The sequence below is a fragment of the Dermacentor variabilis genome, chromosome 1 (genome assembly GCF_050947875.1).
Source record: "Dermacentor variabilis isolate Ectoservices chromosome 1, ASM5094787v1, whole genome shotgun sequence".
Classification (NCBI taxonomy): Eukaryota; Metazoa; Arthropoda; class Arachnida; order Ixodida; family Ixodidae; genus Dermacentor; species Dermacentor variabilis.
In genome coordinates, this window is record NC_134568.1 from 2,458,715 (window position 1) to 2,472,919 (window position 14,205).

Genomic DNA, 14,205 nt, shown 5'->3' on the forward strand with positions numbered 1-14,205 from the left:
TAAGCCGTGCTTTCCTCGTAGGCTGTACCTATTACCTGTTTCTGCAGCAAACGAGGTTCTCTTGCTGACATAGTTAGGGCTTTGGGTGGCCGGCTTTCGATTTCCATCATTGCCTCAGGCTATAATTTATTACAGGTTGTGTTACCAAGAACAGAGGATTAGTGTTCAGCAGAGCTTTCCTACAGCATTCGCAAGATTAATACTGATCGTCTGTTGCATGTTGGACGAGCACATCGGTGCCCCTGTGTACACGACGTCACCGATGCCGTAGCAGTTCAATCTCGTGATTTTAGTCATGCGGCGCTTTGTTGACAAAATGTTTAAAATAATTAGGCGCCGATGTTCTTTCTTCACTCACGTGTAGGTATACTGTATTTATTGTATGGTCCTCTTGCAGTCCTCTGTGAGGGCTAGGAATTATGCACTCAGACAGCACAAAACATCCTAAGGAGGTTGTCAGATGATCAAAACGTCGTCGTCGGGGAGGGGACGTATACAGAATAGTTATGAATAAAATATTAATTATAACAGAATAGAATTACTAATTAGAAGTTCTTTCTTCACTCACGTGCAGGTAGACTGCTGGGCCCGCTTCCACACCCCCGTGAGCGGCGACGAATAAGTCATCCAGACAACACAAAGCATCCTTGTCAGATAATCAAACCGTCCTGGCCTGGTAGGGGTCGTATTAAAGAAGTCCCGACACGGCAATTATCGCGAATGGCTAATTCTACGCACTTGAGTTGTAAACAGGCAGCACCCAGTATCGCCTTGCTTTGGACCTCTTCAAGATACAAATGTTTGGACGACGGTGGGATCGAAGAACTTGCAGTGGAGACCAATGTTCCAGTTATTCGCCCATCGTCGCTTCTTTTTCTGTATTGTATTGTCTTCTTTCAGATAAATAAAATACACAGTAGGCAAATATAAGTCTTTCGCCGTTGATAGACTATTAGCACATGACTGACATCATTAAAAATATATTTTTCAAGAAAAATGACCCCTTCGGATGGTACAAGAACTGTACGGTCGTTTTCTCGCATAAGACCATGTTTTCTTCAATGTTCGCATGAACTTAGCGCACGTTTATATATCCCCGCCGTATCTGCAGCCCCATTTTTCACGACATATGCAGGCGAAAAAATACTATTAGACCGTATGTAATTCCACCTGTGTTCGCATTAAGCATGCAACAATATGCATGAGTAAATGGGTAACACTTCTTTGATTCTCGGCTGTAGGAGGTCCCAGTGCAAAATGTAGTCGTAGCGTTCGACAAATACATGTTCCAGCTGTACAGGATTTCTGCAGAACATGTCATTTCTCGCCCGTGGTACAAACAATCCTCGTTGTTGAAGCCATTTTTAGTGAGATTAGAGTGAGTGTACACTTTATTTAAACATGCTTTGACAATTGGTTTGAGACCAAGTCCTTACAAACTTGAGAGAGAGAGAGATAGAGAGAGAGAGAGAAAAAACAACTTTATTAAAAATGCTGCAGAATTGGTTAGACTCCCTCCACGCAGGGAGGACAAGCTTTTACCGCGACGCGGCCACTACGTCAGTCTCGCGCGTTGTGCTCCTCGAGGTCTTGGTTCCTCGCTACTTCCAAACTTGAAAAAACTTTGCCCTGGGCCTCGACACCATATTGTACGGTAGCATGCAGACATTTCTTGTGCCAAGGCCAACAACCTCTTTGGGAAGTTTGGAGTGTACGCCACGTTCAGTACTATGTAAAAATCGACAGTCAGCGTTTCGTACACTAACGTCGCACGGCCGGAATAAAGGTCTTTCCTTTGCCGTGATATCACCATCGTCACTGTCATCGTGGTCTCACTTCTGTTGCCATAAGCCCGCAAGCACCAGACTCGTAACTGGTGGTGCAAGAAGTTGGTCCTCCCGATAATGTTTCTTGCATACAACATAAAAAGAAGGCCCGTCCAACTTATCCGGCTTTGCGTTTTCTTCTGCTGGCGACGTCGATACATGATACATTCCACAACAACATACGCACGTATTCTCAAGGAACGCGTTTATGAAGTTTCTAATTTCCATCGCGCATCTGAAATGCTGTGTGATGGGGTAGCTAAGAGCAACATCGTCGCGTTCGACAGTTCAAAGTTCACGGTGTTCCGGGACAAAGCTAAAGGCTCGTTGCCGTTCCCAGTCACGTACTTGTAGTTTTAAAGCGAATAGCTGTCTTTGGCTCTTTCGGCTGTTTTCGTGGTTGGTGGCCGGTGGTCGGACTCAGTAAGGAAAGTGTTCGTTTGTTTCCTCTCTCACTCGCTCCTTCCCTCGCTCTTTCTTTCGTACTTTTGTTCGCTCTCTCAATTTTTCGTTCGTTCGTTCGTTCGTTCGTTCGTTCGTTCGTTCGTTCGTTCGTTCGTTCGCTCGTTCGTTCTTTCGTTCGTTCATTCGTTCGTTCGTTCGTTCGTTCGTTCGTTCATGCTACTAGCTTGCATTGACAATCATCGTGGATAGTTTTCTGGGCTATTTTTTACTTATTTGTAAATGATTTTTCCTATTGGACGGTCACCTTCGCTAATATGTCAAACGTCACTATTAACTGGCATCTGCTCTGACAAACGCTTCTAGCATAAGATGATTCTTGTAAATGCGGACCTTCATGAAGTTCAATCACTCTGATCGCCAGCTTTGAATGCAAGGTAAGTCTACCTTCGACAATTTGCTTTTAACAGTATAGCATGGAGCGGGAGAATGGTGTTCTTATTGTTGGTATACCACTACTGTGTTGTTTTGGCCGGTTCTTACAAAATCTGTAGAAATCGAGTACCGTGGCGCTCTCACGTGACCGGCTGATCCAATTTGTGACCGAAGTTAAAGTAGGAGCAGACACAAGATGAGGCTCTACCGCGAAGTGAAGCGCATCCAAGAGATTCGCGATCGCCAGCAAGTGCTGGTACGACTGCCCTATCGCGTCTATCGAGCCGTCAAAAGTGTGGCCCACATGGGTTGCGTCTTGGTTTCCTATGGCTTCCACATACACGGGGACGCGCACGAGCGTCTCTCGTTCAAGTGTGCCTGGTTGCCTGAAAATCTCGATGCCGCGACGCCGGCATGCGATTGATGCGAAGGTTCTTGTGCGTGTGGGCGCGGGCCGTTGTGTGCGTCTAATAGGCAACGTGATTTTCTGTTTCTTTGGAAACAAAGCAAACTGTCATCAAATGATCGTGGCAGCATTTCGCCGTGAAAACGTAGCTTTGTTTCTTTTCTAGGCGAAAAGCTACCACGATTGTTTTCGTACAACCAGGCGTGGGTCTCCAGACTACGCAATCTTCACTTTCAGTTTTGCGACCACGAAAACAAGGTGTGGGTGGTGGAATAGAACAAAATAGTGTTAGTTGACAAGCGAATAGACCAGCCAAGACAGAACCTATCTATCTATTCTATCTACAGAGTCTAACTGCACCGAGAACGCCTGTATATTTGGCTTTTCTGTTTTTTATCTGCTACTAACTCAGCCTTCAGTATAGTCCTGGCATCAAAATGCAGCGCTGGGGTACGATGACAGATTTCTGGACATTTACTGCGACCACATGGGGTGTGTCACATGACAGTGGAAAATTTAAATGTACCATTATGACCAAAATAAACCTTCAAGGGCTAAGTGGTGGAGTCTCAGATAAAACCAGGTACATTATCAGGTCCGTCCATGACAAACGAGGTGTTTGTAGAAATAAAACAAAAACAAAATTACTATACGGTTTTACGTGCGAAAACCACTTTTTGATTAAGAGGCACGCCGTAGTGGGGGACTCCGGAAATTTCGACCACCAGGGGTTCTTTAGCGTGCACCTAAATCTAAGTACACAGGCGTTTTTGCATTTCGCCCCCATCGAAATGCTACCGCCATGGCCAGGATTTGATCCCGCGCCCTCCATGCGTAGCAGCCCAACACCATAGCCACTAAGCAACCACGGCGGGTCAAAAAAAATAAAAAATAAAGAAGGAAATAATACAGAATGTAATAATTAATAAAATCACGTTGTTGTTCGCAATGAAACTCCAGGTGGCTTGTTATGTCTCCTTCACATGTGCAGTGAAAGTTAACTACATTTTTATGCCTAAGGAGAGGCTTCCGAAGGGAAAGAAGGCTAACCGCATCGTGATGCCAATTTTCTAACAGAGAGATTTGTGCCATTTTACGTAGCCACTGAAACGGCGGCTACTTGCACCAATCCTTGCACCAATGAAACGAAAAAAAAAACAGCAACAAGATAATGGAGCGTTTGCCAACAGAAAGAATTGAGTTAATATTTTGGGTCTTTGCAGCGTGTTGCCAAAAATATTACAGGGATTTCGTCCGACCCATTGAACGATCACAGAGATTGGACGACCAGATATGGATAACCGTGATAAGGTGCTCTCTACGACGGCAAGTCAAGCATGGCTCGTATGTGCGAGCATGCGGTGTCACCAGACAATAGTGCAGTGGATGCTTTTTATGTGTTTGCATCAGTAGCATCGAGAGAACAGCAACGTGCAAACTGCAGTGTTCCGAGGTTCTAAAATGACATATTGGAACCTTCACGCGTCTCTTAGGGAACCCATGACACCTGCAGAATCTCTTAAAAGGCCCTACTCCTGGCTCCACTGCAAATTTTGGTTCCACATTGAAAGTTGTGAAATTGCGTCTCAGTAACATATTACCGCAATAATATTTCTAATCGGCTCGATATTGGTGGAGATAGAAGAAATCAACTTTGCTTCTACCATGAGGTGCGTCACTGTCAACGGAGACACTCTCTCCCTGTGCCTCGACTGTCATCCGCAAGCGGTGTTCCTTCCCTGCCTTCTACCATACTGGAGCCGAGGACCCAGAGGATGTTTCTTCGGCGAGCCCGGTTCCATCTTAAGTCCCTAGAACAGTTTTTTTTTTGGAAAAGCTCATAAAGGCACTTAGTTCCATCGTTTTTCTTTTTTTTTCTTCGGCGCGGTGTATTATAGCGGTGGCGTTACGGCTTCCGCGCGGACTTAGGTCACGCGTCATGGCGAGTGGCGCAGGTTGCAATGCGTTTTGCGTAACGGCATTTGTGCGTATGACCTTGGCAGTGGTTGATAGGGCACATTTCTCTCTCTCTCTCTCTCTCAAGAGAGAGAGAGAGAGGGGGCGTGGCATGGCTTTTGGTTGGAAATTTCAGTGGTTTTCTGGCGGGCGCGCAGAACTGATATACCTTGCAGGCAGGACCGTCAGCACGTGATGTATACGTTGCACTCGTCTGCTTAAAATTTCCAAACCTGTTAAGATGGCCTTTAAGAAACCCCCGAAATTTTAATCTGCACTATTGAAGACATCTAGCTACTACACTTACGAAATCTTTATTGAGAGTTCGCCAGTGACTATGTTTTATACCTTTGATCAGAATTTGCTCAGATTACTGCTCAAATATTTGCAAAACAATTAACGCAATATTTTTTCGTCGCCTGAGTTAAGTTGGGGGGACGCGTATTTTTTTTATTTCTTTCTTTTTTTTCACACTCACCAAGTGTGCATGCGCTATTACTTCCGCTGTGTGCTTGCTTGGTTCACGTAGGGAGCCGGTCTCTCAGAAGCGGGCATGCATGCGTTCTGTATGGAGCACAGCAGGCGTAGATAGCCGTATGCTAGCTGTAGTCTACTTTCTACGTAAAACCCGGAGAGGATGAAGAATACAGAATACGCACAAGATATGAAGTGGAAAGGAAATCTGTGAGCGAACACCCCCTCATTTTATGTGCCATACATTCTTTGATGTAAGAGTTTGAGTTGACAGACTCTCATACTTAGTCATGACCAGACATTTATTCATCGTGTATGCCTATGATTAAGCGCCTGAAGAACAATATACGTGCGCTTTCCAAGGCTTCATTAAAAGCGGCACTTGTCGACCTATGGAATCTCGTTTGCCGTCTCCAGACTTTATAGTTTTTACTAAATTCATTGCTCCTTGTTTATCGTACTATAAAAAGTGTCGCAATGATTTATTTCTGCGTTAAACGTTGAATCGCTATTTTCATTCCTCAGGTGGCTGCTGTACCACCCTTCCCGAACATCGGGGCATGCATTGCCACCGGGTCATCATCGATACATCTCTGCCACAATGTTTCTCATAACGTTGTGGAGAATGCTGGTGAGTTACACGTTTGTGCTTAATGCGAGAAAAAACTAGTGGATGTTGCCTGCTTACTAAAGCACTACCCCAATTTCCTTCGTGCGCATACCACCACTTGCCTGCTTTTCCAACGCAGCCCTGAGGCACCCGTTCCTGTGTTGGGCGTCGTCGTGCCTCGGCATCCCTCGTCCTACCTCGGCATAACGGAGAGAACGAGCAAAGCGAAGGACGAAGGAGCAAACGCGGAGCGCAGCGGGGGGTGAAAGACTGCGACATGAAAGCATGAACACGGGAACGCGCGCCTCGCTCGCAGCGCATTCTATAGCGGCCGCAGTGCAGGCGAAGTAGCGCATGCGCAGTTCGCCCGTGGCCCGCGCATGCACTTTGCTTCCATATAAGGTATCGGCCGCATAAGGCCGCATGTCTTGGTCGCAACCGTAGAGCGAGCCTCGTGCGACACTCCGCTTTCGTCCTCACCGTTTCGCGATACTCTCCTCCTCCGCTTTCCTTTGGATGCTTCCCCTGCACCCTACTCCTAAGTAAGCCTCCTCTGGCTCTCTTCGCTATCGCAGTCTTTCATCGCCCACTGTGCTCCGCGTTCGCTCTTTCATCCTTCCCAGTGCTCGTTCACTCGGTTACGCCGAGGGACGCCGACGCTCAGAGCAGGAGAGCGCGCCTAAGTGTTGTGCCCTGAAAAAAATTCGTTTTGTTTGGCCGATAATGACCTTTTGTGCGTACACGTCACCTTGACGTGGTGAGTTGTTGCTGTGTCATGACGTCGCGTGACAGACAAGCTCAGTGGACACAACCGGAAATTATTTTTACGAATAGCGGAGGAGTATTGGCGACAAACCTGTAGATTTTTTTTTTCATTTTATTCAGCCTAATTATGCACAATCAGTGAGTACAGGTAATTTTGGGACAGGGATATTTTGCGGTTTCGTGACGTCACTTGATCAGACAAGCGAAATTTGACCAGTTGCGCAGGACTAACGGCGGAAATGAAATAGAGACAGATTGGGATAGCTTTACGCTACAGCGCCGATGTTGTCCGACCGGTGTTTTCTTTCCTTCCTTCTTTCTTTCTGTCTTTATTTCTCCCTTTCAGTCATTCTTTGTTTTCTTGACACGTACGTGTAGTTAGCAGTTAGTAGATGGGTCCATCTGGTTTGGTGGTTCTTGAAACTCACGATCAAGCACGACACGACAAAACGTAAAAAAAAAAGTTGTTCCCTGTGATGTACCCAAAAATCTTGCGGCTACCAGTTTCAAGCTATTTGGCGACGATGAACGGTGAGAATCGTCCATATTGATCATCGTATGTACCATATACATATATCTGCATTAATAACAGTTGAGGGGCCCGCAACGTGCGTTGTGGCGCCCTCTTATAAGCGTCAACAGGCGTCCGCATAGCGGTGCACGTGCGCTTGGCAGTTCTTGATGGTTCGCATTGCAAATGAGCAATAAAAATGCGCCAGGAAGTAAATGCAAGATCAGCAAAAGCCTCCTTGCATGGCGCTCGCTAAAGAGGCGTCTCGTGGCCGTAGTGCTTCCAAGTCCGTCGGCCTTACTACTTCGCATAGCGCGAGTGCAAACAAGGTGTGAGATATCCTTTAACCTTCTCCAGTGTTTCTGTATGGTAGCAGGGGAGTTCTCGTGGAACTCACCGTGAGTCAGCATTACGACAGTCTATGAACACGCCGTGGACTTGACAGTTCATAACATCCGCTGTTGTGTCTTAGCGGTGTTGCGCTGCTAAGCACAAAGTCGCGGCATCAAATTCGGGCCGCGGAGGCCGCATTTAGATGAGGGCCAAGTGTAAAGTAGCTGCAGAGTTCTGCAGCTACTTTACAGTAAAACTAGCACCCACGACGAAAATAGTCTAGAGGAATTTGAAATCCCACCAGTAACACCGGAAAAAGTAAAGAAAGCCTTGGGAGCTATGCAAAAGGGGAAGGCAGCTGGGGAGGATCAGGTAACGGCAGATTTGTTGAAGGATGGTGGGCAGATTGTTCTAGAAAAACTGGCCACCTGTATACGCAATGCCTCATGACCTCGAGCGTACCGGAATCTTGGAAGAACGCTAACATAATCCTAATCCATAAGAAAGGGGACGCTAAAGACTTGAAAAATGATAGACCGCTCAGCTTACTGTCCGTTTCCTACGAAGTATTTACAAAGGTAATCGCAAATAGAATCAGGAACACCTTAGACTTCTGTCAACCAAAGGACCAGGCAGGTTTCCGTAAAGGCTACTCAACAATAGACCATATTCACACTATCAATCAGGTGATAGAGGAATGTGCGGAATATAACCAACCCTTCTATATAGCTTTCATTGATTACGATAAAGCGTTTGATTCAGTCGGAATCAGAGCAGTCACGCAGCCGTTACGGAATCAGGGTGCGACGAGCCATATGTAAAAATATTGAAAGATATCTCTAGCGGCTGCACAGCCACCGTAGTATTCCATAGAGAAAGCAACAAAATCCCAATAAAGAAGGGCGTCCGGCAGGGAGACACGATCACTCCAATCCTATTCACAGCATGTTTACAGGAGGTATTCAGAGACCTGGATTGGGAAGAATTGGGGATAAGAGTTAATGGAGAATACCCTAGTGACTTGAGATTCGCTGATGATATTGTCTTGCTTAGTAACTCAGGGGACCAAATGCAATGCATGCTCACTGACCTGGAGAGGCAAAGCAGAAGGGTGGGTCTAAAAATTAATCTGCAGAAAGCTACAGTAATGTTTAACAGTCTCGGAAGAGAACAGCAATTTACATTAGGCAGCGAGGAAATGGAAGTGGTAAAGGAATACATCTACTTAGGGCACGTAGTGACGGCGGATCCGAATCATGAGACGGAAATAATCAGAAGAATAAGAATGGGCTGGGGTGCGTTTGGCAGGAATTCTCAGATCATGAACAGCAGGTTGCCATTATCCCTCAAGAGAAAAGTGTATAACAGCTGTGTCTTTCCAGTACTCACCTACGGGGCAGAAACCTGGAGGCTTACGAAAAGGGTTCTACCTAAATTGAGGACGACGCAACGAGCTATGGAAAGAAGAATGATAGGTGTAACCTTAAGGGATAAGAAAAGCGCAGATTGGGTGAGGGAACAAACGCGAGTTAATGATATCTTAGTTGAAATCAAGAAAAAGAAATGGTGCATGGGCAGGACATGTAATGAGGAGGGAAGATAACCGATGGTCATTAAGGGTTACGGACTGGATCCCAAGGGAATGGAAGCGTAGCAGAGGGCGGCAGAAAGTTAGGTGGACGGATGAGATTAAGAAGTTTGCAGGGACGACATGGCCACAATTAGTACATGACCGGAGGAGGAGGAGTAGATTTTATTGAAGAGAAAGGAGGAGAGGTCGGCCTGGAGAACGTGTCTCTATCCTGCTACTCCTCACTGGGGAAAGGGGAAGTGGGAAATACAGGGAAAGGTAGGTGGCGTGTGACTATGCTATGGTACAATGAGACACTGTATGCACGTTGTCCAATATGCGGATGCACACTGCAGACGCAATACACGCAAGAGTAATCTTGTCCACGCAAAAAGTAATCTTGATTGTCACAAAAAGTTATTGCGCAAAGGTAGTTGGAGAAGTATGGGAGAGGCCTTTGCCCTGCTGTGGGCGTAACCAGGCTGTTACTGCTGCTGCTGCTGCTGCTGATGATGATGAAGTGCAAATACGCCTGTAGTCCGCGCATTGGAGGATCGATAAAAGGTCCTCTGGTGGTATAAAACAATGCGGATCTCCCCATTACGGCGTGCTTCATAATCAGATCGCGGTTTTCGCACGTGAAACCCCAGGATTAGTACACAATTCATAACTGTTGTTTCCAGAAATCCAGGTTACAGGAGCGATACCTTGGGGATTTTAGAGTACCATGCGCATGTGTGTAAAAATGAAAGCGACATATCATGATGTTCTCAGTAAGGAATACTTCTAGGGAATCCAAAACAACATGAAAAGCACTATCGGTCAAGATTTACGCATAACCGAAGCGGTTGTCAGTGAATTTTCACTCCTATTGCCATCCTGAATGGATAATCTTCGACGCCAGTTTTCGTGCTCATATTTCATAAGTGTTGCTAACAATTACCCTGCAGCGTTGGCGTCGAATCCATGCGACGTTCGCCAGAGGTTTCGGGTTTATAGTTTAGAGTGACTCTAAGTTCCATTTGTTGCCTCTTCCGTTCTAAAAGTGGATGCGATAAAAATAACATGCACAGGCAAAGCTGCTCCAATTAAGTAACTTAACTTTAGAAAACTCAAAGAAATAAAAGCCTCAAAAGCCTAGGAATCGTTCAGGAAAAGCTGAGCTAATCTTCTTCTTCTTCTAATCATCATTACGTATGCGAGAACAGCGCGAGCGTCACGAAGACAGCGAGCATGCCCTCGCGCAATTGGCCCGCGCACTGCCGCCCGTGTTCCACGCTCGTCGGTGCCTGCAAAGCAACGCCTTTCGGTAAGGAACAACATTTTCCATTCGAAATTCTTTGGTGGTGGACCGACAGACTGCATGCCAGCAGCCTCAGCTGGATTATCGCGCGCCGGACTCACTTTTACGAGTATACCGCAGCCGAGAAGGCTTAATACTATTGTGCGCTATTAAAGCCTTTGTAAGTGAACGCAATGGGATTGGGGCTGGGTATCGACTTGCAAAGACCAACGCAACTAACGGAAAACCTTTCATTCGTTAAATTATCGATTATTTGCATTTCATGGAGCTATGTTCGCGAGCAAAGTAAATAAGCAACACTGGGAATTTATGTACGTAAACCTGGCAGGAAAAGTAAGCCATGTCATTTGAATATTCCCCTGTCAGTCGGAATTTGCGCGATTAGACGTGTCAAGCGGATCTAGCTCATTGCGACCAAATTGAAGTTCCAGCTGCGGAAACATCAGGAGTTTGTTAGCCTTATGTAGCAGTAAATTTACGAGCAGTTCCTTTCCCTATTAACAGTATACTGTAATAAAGCTGTACTAAACATGTGCTCGCATGGATCCGCTCGTAAGTGCAGTAATGTCATGGTTTTGGAGAGTTGGTAGACTACCTTTGGCCAATGTAGCATATTATAGAAGCAAGCTCAGAGAGACGAAGGACCTGATTGCTAATGTTGAAATACATCCTAGGGCTTTACGAGCCAAAACCACGATAAGAGCATGAAGCACGCTATGGTATTTATTTCCCCCACCTGTGCTTCTTTAACCTGCATGTCATGCACGGCACATGGGTGTTCTAGCATTTCGCCCTCATTAAAATGCCGCAGTTGTGGCGGGCATTCGTTGCCGCGTCTTCGGGCTTAGCAGCGCAACGCCATAGTCAGTACGCCGCCACAGCGGGTGTGAATTGGTAGTTCACCATTTTTCCTCTTCTGATATGCAAGGAGTCCAAGCTTCCCTTAGCCGAGCGGTTAAATAAAGCAGTGCCCCAATATGCATACGTTTGAGACATTACGGCGTTGTCAGCGCTTCACATGTTGGGAAGTATGAAAAGAACCGCGTAGTCAAGTGCCCGCAAGCCACCGTCATTAGATTGGAAGGAAGTACGCTTTCTGCTTCACTCGGCAACCACGTGGTCAACGCGTAGGCAGCGATCGCCCGCGGAATACGGAGCGCAACTCGCGATCAGCGGAAGCAAGCGCAGACAGCTCGCCCCTCAAAGTCACCGTTGCCGTGTCAGACAATGAGGGGAGCTTTTCTTTTTTTTTTCAGATCCTTTCCCCCCTAGCGTAAATTATGCCCTTATTGCTAAGATAAGCTTTGAGTAATTACAGTTGTATATTTAACCAGGCAATAAGTAGGCTAAAATTATCCCGCTGCTGTAGGAGGAGGATGAAAATGAAGGAAGGAAAGGTAGGGGAGGTCAACCAGACGCATACCCGGTTTGCTACCCTACACAGGGGAAGGTGTTCAAGGGGAGAAAGGAGAGGGAGGGATGAAGGTACTATCAGTTTGAGTACCTGAGGATGTCCACAACTTCACGCCTACAATCGGTAACAGAGCCCCGTCGCTTTCATCAAACGTAGCAGTGCCTGCGTCACTTTGTAAGCCTGCGACGCATGGGGCCATGGCTGTAAGAGCACAGAAGAGGATATACCCCGCTTGTCGTGCAATCGTATATGGCACATTTTGTGTTTTACAAGCTTGGCTAAGGCTGGGTTGGAGACCCTGTACTTTGAAGTCGGAATCCAACGTGCGGGGGCGACTTCTATCCTCAGAGACGCCCAAGCGATGCATAATTGGGCCAATTGACGCTCAATCTGTCGTTCCTTCCCTTGGTGGCTAGGTTAAGCGCGGGCGTTGGTTCACAAGCTTCCCTGCTTTTCTACACGAAATCGCTACCGAATAATCCTGATATTAAAAGTGATCACGGTGAAAGCGTCATTCTTTTAATCAGATTGTCAGCATATCGATCGCCTAGCCGCAGTGAACACCAGCAAAGCAATTAGCAGGCTGGTGAGTAAACTCGTACCTCAGCTTCCACACACTATAGGTATCAGTACGTACTTACAATGATAACTAGCACAATTTCCCCTCTTCGGAAAACTTCCTCCCTGCCGTACAACATCAGGCTTACCGGAGAACTGCATTTGCAAAGAAATCTCAGTAAGTAAAGCAATGAAAAGGGCTGCATGGGCACGTTAGTGATCAGGGGCCCGTTCATGATTATGCAGCGATGAGTTTCATTCTGGCAAAAATTAGAAAAGAAAAAGAAACAACAGGGACGCAGACGGATGAAGCGCAATAAACGATTGTCCTCCGTTCGTCTGCGTCCATGTTCTCTTCTTTTTGTGAAATGAAAGACCTCATTATAGGGTCGTTAATGATGAAGCTGCTTGATTTCGTTTATCTTTGTGGTGACCATCCGTACGTAGTTTTCATTCCTTTACTAAAAACGTTTCTGAATATATTATAGCCCTAGTAAAATCAGAAGTGATTGCTATATGCTTGTGTTTATTTTCTTGAAAAGGACCATACTTAGATTCTGGCCCAAAGTGGACTTCTTCAGTCTCATCAACAGCAGCAATATATATATATATATATATATATATATATATATATATATATATATATATATATATATATATATATATATATATATATATATATATATTTGCACGCGACATTCCCTGCTTTGCTGCGCCAGGCTATAAGCTGCCTGGGTATGTGGTAAAGGTACCAGGCGGCAATAGATACCCATGCATCGAAGGCGATATTTAGCGTACATATAACCCATTATTCATATTGCAAACCCTACTTCAATTACTTCCTATTTAAGGTTACCATTACTGCTTCGTTTTCCAGGAAGTTCATCAGGAGTTTGCAGTGATCACCTGGAACGGAGAGTCCTCACGCCTGTCTCCTCCGTCTGCAAGTCCGAAGACGGAAACACCGAGAGGTGGAAGGCCCAAGGCGCCTCCTGGCCTCGCACTGGAGCCGCGGCCGAAATTGCGAGAGCACCAGTATCTACGGGGACGTCTGGAAGGAACCACTGCCAGTGATGTCCAGAGAAGCCTCGAGTATGCTGCTCACGGCTGTCGCGTCTGGAGTCGCCGCAGACTCCAGCTGTACAAGCGCTTGCGGGAGCACGATACACTCAAGTGTCCTTCACATCGACCAAGCACGGCCACACCACAACCCAGGTACGCCCTATATTTAGCTCGTATTCCTTTCCCTTCCTCGTAGCGTCAAAATGATGCCTCATCACGGTCGCTTTAATCAGGATTTTACAGGAATGGATGTTAGGGGGCTCTAACGACATTTCATCGGATACATTGCCGGATACAGTGCAGAAACTTCATTCGGCTTGCTCCGTTGCCTTGTGCGCGCCACTGCAAAGAATTGAGATGAGGCAAAAGCAATAACAGCGAAATAAAAAGCCATTTGAACAGCAAACCTAAGTATGAATCTGGGAAAGCCTCAAGAGAAAGAAGGCGAATGAGACAAACGAGCTTGAACTTCAAACAGAGGATACTTATGTTGACTTAATGTTAGGACGCTTTCGTCCAATTGATCAAATATATAAAAGTAGCAGCTCATTGTCCAGTGGTTTCAAAGCCAACTGCGAAT

The 14,205-nt window shown here is 46.1% G+C and overlaps 1 protein-coding gene across 1 annotated transcript in view; it reads left to right on the forward strand.

Moving 5' to 3' along the window:
• The first annotated feature begins 2,859 nt into the window (after positions 1–2,859).
• Positions 2,860–14,205, forward strand: part of LOC142574883 (uncharacterized) — a 31,178-nt gene continuing 19,832 nt past the window's right edge. Inside the window, exons 1-4 of the mRNA XM_075683883.1 lie at positions 2,860–2,919; positions 6,025–6,130; positions 10,497–10,597; positions 13,441–13,778. Of these exons, the coding sequence (XP_075539998.1) occupies positions 2,860–2,919; positions 6,025–6,130; positions 10,497–10,597; positions 13,441–13,778 (605 nt within the window). The remainder of the gene's footprint in view (positions 2,920–6,024; positions 6,131–10,496; positions 10,598–13,440; positions 13,779–14,205) is intronic.